This window comes from Cololabis saira, chromosome 24, assembly GCF_033807715.1.
Source record: "Cololabis saira isolate AMF1-May2022 chromosome 24, fColSai1.1, whole genome shotgun sequence".
NCBI classification, from domain to species: Eukaryota; Metazoa; Chordata; class Actinopteri; order Beloniformes; family Belonidae; genus Cololabis; species Cololabis saira.
In genome coordinates, this window is record NC_084610.1 from 8,105,713 (window position 1) to 8,112,570 (window position 6,858).

At 41.2% G+C, this 6,858-nt stretch overlaps 1 protein-coding gene across 1 annotated transcript; it reads left to right on the plus strand.

The window, feature by feature from the left end:
* gemin8 (gem (nuclear organelle) associated protein 8) lies at positions 1-3,120 on the plus strand. Its single transcript, XM_061715616.1, has 3 exons — positions 1-203; positions 1,611-1,950; positions 2,042-3,120. Exons 1-3 carry the CDS (start codon positions 201-203, stop codon positions 2,299-2,301), a joined length of 603 nt encoding a protein of 200 aa, XP_061571600.1. The 5' UTR covers positions 1-200; the 3' UTR covers positions 2,302-3,120.
* The last annotated feature ends 3,738 nt before the right edge of the window (positions 3,121-6,858 follow it).

Consider the following 6,858-nt stretch of genomic DNA (forward strand, 5'->3'; position numbering starts at 1 on the left):
ATGGTGAGCTAACGGGAGCTAACTGCTAACGAGGAGGGAGAGTTTCATAAAGTGCAGCATTCAGCTCATTAATGGGACACATAGGAGGCTTGTTTTAAGAAATCATTTCGTCGTTTGGCTACAACGTTTGACATAGATGTTTTAGCCAGACTTTATCTTTGCTTACACTGAGAAAATCATCAAACTGCAGCCTCCCAGTGATGGTAAGACAACTTTAATAACATAACAACTCTTCCCTGTCTTTAAATGTCGAAGTGAAGTTACAAGAAGTGCAGAAAGTTGTCTTTAATCAGGAGAGCCTGAAACACCTGTAAATGTCAATAATTCTTCAAATATGTCAGTATTCCCGTTAAAATTGCATGTTTTCTTGTTGCTTTTTTACGTTTTGTAGCTGTTTTGACACTTTTCTATCCATATAATTCTTTTTATGGCACTGCAGTTTTAATTTTTGTTTTTTTGTTTGTTTTTACCTTTTACCTTTCTATTTTTATTTTTTTATCTTTTTATCTTTATATGGGTGTTTGGCTTTTGGGGTGTTTGATTTGTAAATGACAGTGCTGTGTGTGAGATGGAGATGTCAATTTCCCTGAGGGAACCTCCCAAAGGGATTAATACAGTCATCTCAATCTCAATCTGAATATGTTTGCACCTCAGCTCCACATGTGCTGAGGGGATGTAGGTGGACCAGTTTAACCAAGTCTTTACTGTACAATATCCACCACAATGTAGTTGTTTAAATCACTTTAAGTTGCATATTTATCCTCTACGGGACAGTTATTTGACTGTGTGGCAGGGTGTAGGATTGGGTGTGGGCAGCGAGGAAGCAGCCATTCAGCTGATTGGGCACACCTGTGCCCAATCAATTTCTCCACCCTGCCACAGACTGAAGCTGCTGTCTTGCTCAGGGAGGTCTTTTTTTTTTTACATCCTTGCAGTTGGATCAATAATCTTCGGCCTTCTTTATGTGCAGAACTGTCCCAAACACTTAAAGAGGACCTATTATGAAAACCAGGTTTTTTCTTGCTTTAACATATTAAAATGGTCTCCCTTTAGCCTGCCAACTGGATCTACGAGCCGTTCAGATTCTGCTTCTGTCCTAGAAGCAGGGCGTCCGAACAATGTTCAGCTCAAACGGCGCATCGTGCTGCGCAGCGCTGCGTTGCTGCGGCCAGTTAGGACAGTCCAATAGAAAATAAAGCAATGGAATTAATTTTGTCGGTGACGCTTGCTCGCTTCGCATGCAGTTATTAGGACACGGTGTAAATAACTCCGCCGGACGGAGCTTCCGCCCTTTTTTCGTACCGGTGTATCGCGTCATTCAGGCAGCCAATCAGCACAGAACCTCATTATCATAGCCCCGCCCACTCAGAATCCTGCATAGGATAAGGAGGTTAGAAACTGAGATGCTGCGGACATGGCTCAGAGGCTGAATTTCTAATTTATTTAGCAAAAAAAAAAATCAAAAGCTTGTTTTTAAGACATTCAAGGCCTGTTTAAAATAGACATTAGATGCCATAATAGGTCCCCTTTAAAAATTAGTCTGGAAGAAATTCACAGGGGAAAAAAACTACACAAACTGTTAAAACTTGTTCTGCAATTCTCATTTTCAGGAACACATCAGCACTGTGATGTCCCGGTTCTCCAGCCCCGTCTACAGCCGTTACTGGCAGCACTACCAGCAGGCCATGGCCTGGCACCAAAGACACAGACAGGCCTACCAAAAGGCCCTGGAGGCCGCCTACGGTCCGGCCTACTGGCAGGGTCCACATCCCAGCACTCATCAGCGTTATGCAGACTGGCATGTCGAGGAGAGCGACGGCAAATATGAAGAAGATGACGAGGAAGAAAGCAGCTCGGATAGCGAGATCGAGTGCGACGTCAGCAACATGGAGATCAGCGAGGAGCTGCGACAGTACTTCGCCCAGACGGAGAGACACAGAGAGGAGCTGAGTACGTGAATAAGAGATGTTTGTAAGGTGCACAGAGAGCTGCCCCAGCTTCACTTCATGAGTAATAAATGAAACATGTTCCTGTTTTGCAGAAAAGCAGCAGCAGATTGATGCAGAGGAGCACGAGAGCTACGTGCCGGCTGACCAAGACTTGCACGCCGTCTCCTGGAGAAGCAGCCTCGCCCCTCCGTCTGAGCGACCAGGACAGAGACGCACAGCTGAGATGAAGAAGCTGTACGGCAAGGACGCACCCAAGATCATGGCCATGGAGGCGGCGATGCAGCTCACTTTTGACAGGAACTGTGACCGCAAGCAACCTAAGTACTGGCCCGTCATCCCGCTGAAACTTTAACATCTGCAGGCTGAGCTGCAGAATGTAAACTTCCCTGCTCGGATCACGAAGGTATTGTGAATAAGATAAGCTCCTGCTCAGACAGACGACAGCTGAATCACAGAATGCAGGCACCAAAAAGTGAGACGTTCAGCTGAGGGTCAGATGCACAGCAGACCTGCTCTTGTAGATGATGTAAATGTATTCAAACCACATTTACTTAATCCGTTTACCTTCTGGCTCAGCGACGCGTCGCGCTGCAACAGCTCCTCTTCTGCCTGTCGACTCAGTTTCACCACTTAAACAGATGTTTTCCTGCGCGGCTGCTTCTGATGTCACTTTTCAGCAAACACAAAATGCTTTTGTTGTTATTTCTAAACTGGAGTGTCTCGACATTTTGTCAGGTTTAAAAAGGTATTTATGTGCTTCCTTAGAGACATTCTCTTTTATGTTCGCACCATACTATTTTTTGAGCCTGGCAATGTTTTTTTTTTAATTTAATTCCTGTTCATAATAAAGTGTTTAATGTTTGAATAAAACCTCTGTATCAGTGGGATTTCTTGGGGATTTCTCTGCATAATAAGATTTGAATAAAACTGCTTTTCAGCTTTAAAATGGGACATTCTTACATAAAAAATAAAAAAAAAGGTTGGTGTGTATTCACATTGACATTTAAACCATTTTAGTACAGAAAGTTTTTCCCAAGCGTGCAGACAAACACTCAATCCATAGATTGTAACTTTCATGGCAGTGTGTCAAACTAGATGTATGAAATGTATTAAATTAAAGTTAATATTTCAACCCCACCAGATGCCTACAAACACTCTCCATCCTCTTAACGGGTGTTTTACATGTTTGTCATATCACAAGTTTAAGAATTAAAGCAATACCAAGGAGTGGTTATTTTTTTGTAAAAATATTACTTTCAGTTTCATTTGTAATATTTGATTATTTCTAGGAAGTATCATCTTGTTCCCACAGTCTCGCATCGCTGTTATCAGCAGAAACCAGCCACAGAAACGTTGGACTCCCATTGTGGTTGTCTCTTGAAACAAGTGCACATCATTTTACGGCACTATGTCATGCATCAGCAGCGATAAAAGCATCTCACAGAGCTGTCGTGGCAGCCGTGACTATCAGACTAATGATGGAGGGAAAAATAAGAGCTAGAAAGAGGCCGGACAAAAATAAATCATGCACAGAGCTGTTAAAGCAGCTTAACCTCTACACCGACAGGGCGTGCCCTTGGGCAGACAAGCTCAAAAGTTACTTTGCGATGGTGTGGATTGATACAGTATTTGAACACAAACAGTTAAGGTTAAAAAAAATTTCTGGGCTGCATTAGGGCATTCTGATCAACCTGCTGGATGCTTTTTTCCCCTAAAGTGACTTATGAAAAGTAGTAAAAAAATTACAGTACTAAGAGAGACCCCCCACAAACACGGAAGTGCAAAGAAGAGTGTATTTAAGATGATAATGGGTTTATGAATTATTAATTACAGCTCAAATGTCAAAATCTGACATGAAAACTACTTCAAGTGTTTCAAAAACGAACATCATTTACATCACATCCTATTCTGAATATAAACAGTGACGATCAGAAAGTGGAGTCATAAATGTCCTAAGATTCTTCAACTGTAATTTAAAGTTAAACGTTGTCAAAAGAGGTCAACTACGACTTTCCTTGACGAGGAAGGTGAATTCTTTTAATGTCAGTAGGATTTTAGCCTACTTTTATCTAAAGTCTTTGGACTTTTTCTTTTATCTGTTGACTCATTAAGGACAAGCATAAGCAGTGAGGTGTTGTGAAGCTTTGCTTCAAGATTATCAAAGCCAGACAGAGAGATTTGTGTTCCTTCTGGGGGAATCAGATGGTCATGAAAAAAAAAAAAAATCATTATTAACCAACCTGATCATGTTTGAGATGTTGAAATTATGCCGCTGTTACTAAATACTTCTCCAGATCTTTTATTTCTTTTTAAATACTGTACTTTTAAAAGACACCTATTGTTTTTATTTATTGAATCTTATGCTTGATGACTTTGTTTGATGTCTTTTAACAATCTCTCTTTGTGTGCTAAACAGGGTGTTTGTAGATGTAGGAAACTGCAAATTAATTGCCCCTACTGGAGTTGATAAAGTTTTCAGCATTTGAATATTTTCCAAATGTTTTTAAGAAATTGGACGAAGTTATTTTTTAAATTATTTTCCAGAATCTTTGGACAATATTCAAGAGAAATCACCATATACTGGGTTTTGTCTTGTGTTTGAATTGGTCTTTGCTGCATCAGGACTGTAAAACACTCTCCCATCAACTTTTCTGCATGTGGCTGAAAGTGAGCAGGATGTAGTAAAACACGTCAGACTTCATCCTTCAGCTTCCATCATCAAAGCTCCCTCGGTGTGTTTTACATATGACTTTGCATTCCTCAGATCATGAATTGTTCCACTTCACCAGCCTCTTATCTTTATCTTGGTTTCATCCATTAAATAAAGTTGTTCTGGAGCAGCTCTGGCATTTTAAAGGCAGGGTAAGCAAGTCTATTATATCTAAACCAGAAAACATTTGGAGACATTCAATAAACATCTCTTCACTAGGGATGTAGCGGTATGGGATTCAGCAAATGCTTTTGAGTACAAAAAACTTAATACAGTTCTTTCTAATATGTTTCCTTCAAATTGGGTTTTGATCAGACAGGTGAAAACAAAGTCTTAAAAAACATAATTATCCGTGTTTTAAAGGTTTGACATGAATCTCTACAGTGTCATATTTTCTTAATCGAATGTTAAAGTAGAACCATAAATTGGCAGAAGATAGAAATACTCAGAGCTGTGATTTCCAAATCTATATGAGAGGATTTGCTGCTGTCCACGAGTTAACTGTGTAAATAGGATCAAACGTGTTAAAGGAATAGTATATTTACAAGGAAATGTAAAAGCACGTGTTGTTTCTACTTTTTTAAAACATCCTCTGCAGGGATGCAACTTGAAATTGGATGTAAAGGATGATATAGAAGACAATCTGAGATGAAAACAGATTATCTGGTAAAAGTAGAAAGAGGAAGACAACAAAAGTGCGACGGCAAGATTTCGTTTGTTGCACTATATTTGTATAAAAAGAAGTGGACAAGCCTCCTGTGACTTCACTTACAGTTTTTTGTATTTTATAAAGAGTGCTTTTGAAGGATCGTTTTTGTCTCTGCACGTTGCTTGTCTAGCAGGGACTGGACATCCTGGTTAATCCAAATGTTGACCTGGAAACCCGCAGGAATACGTCCACCTTCGCTAAATTCCATCTGTTACAGTTTAGCTGGTGAGCTAATACTAACCCATGACGCTAACTAATATTACACAGATTCTGTTCCTGCATCCTAAGACAATACATTTAAAATGAGTACGCTGAAACGAGGACTGAGGGCGCTCCAATCAAGTCCAGTTGGAACTCGCAACAAGCTGATGCTCAGTTGACCGACACGGGTCCATAGTGTTACCTTACATTTTGTTCTCATTAAATGTTTCCACGCAGACTCATTTCTGATGTTACTACCGTAATATTTGAAAAGGGTTTCAGTCAAATCAACCCTCAACAAGCCCCATCGGGTCGACTGTGGCCTACGAGCAAATGTGGAGGATGGCTCGGCTGTTGCAGCTGCTACCAGGCCAAGTGGCCAACGAGCTAGAGATGGATCACCGGTTATGGCAGCAGCCCAAAACTGCAGTGTTGCAGGTTTGCATCTTCACTTTAAGACTAGAAAGAGAAAAAGGTGGATTTCTTTAAAGGGGACCTATTATGAAAAACACGTTTTCTCTTGCTTTAACATATATAAAGTGGTCTCCCCTCAGCCTGCCAACTCAGAGAAGGAGGAAAGCAACCAAATTCTGCAGTGTCTGTACAGCCGCCCGGATGATCCGTCCAGTGTGATGTGGATCTACGAGCCGTTCAGATTCTGCTCCTGTCGTTACGTAACGACGGGAGCGATGCGTGAAACCACGCCCAAAACTAACTCCGCCGGCTGGAGCTTCCGCCATTTTTCCGTAGCGGTGTATCGCGTCATTCAGGCAGCCAATCAGCACAGAGCCTCATTATCATAGCCCCGTCCACTCAGAATCCCTCATAGATAATGAGGTTAGAGAATGGGAAGATAAAGACATGGCTTAGAGACTGAATTTCTAATCTATTTAGCAAAAACAATCAAAAGCTTATTTTTAAGACATTCAAGGCCTGTTTAAAATAGTTATTAGATGCCATAATAGGTCCCCTTTAAAATTATGGTTTGAATTCAAGTTGAGCAAACCTGATGCATACTTTCAATACTGCACAGTAACATAGATGTGTTTATTTAGATGACTTGAATTCTCCTCTACAACCAGAACTATCCCCCCCCAGCACATCTGGGGTCCATGCATGTCCACGGCCAACATAAAGCAGGAAACAGCTCTGACTCTCCGCATGTGAAATGGAGAGCAGATCCGATGAGGATTCTTGTTTGGATTAAGGAGGTCTGATCCATGTGGTGTCCCGGCTGTGGCGTCACAATCCCCCCCATCCATCCATCCATCCATTCATCCATCCATCCA

What these genes read in the sequence shown, in the direction of transcription:
- gemin8 (XM_061715616.1), top strand. An exon ending in GAGACACAGAGAGGAGCTGA is followed by an intron (nt 1,951 to 2,041) that starts GTACGTGAATAA and finishes CCTGTTTTGCAG; the next exon opens with AAAAGCAGCAGCAGATTGAT.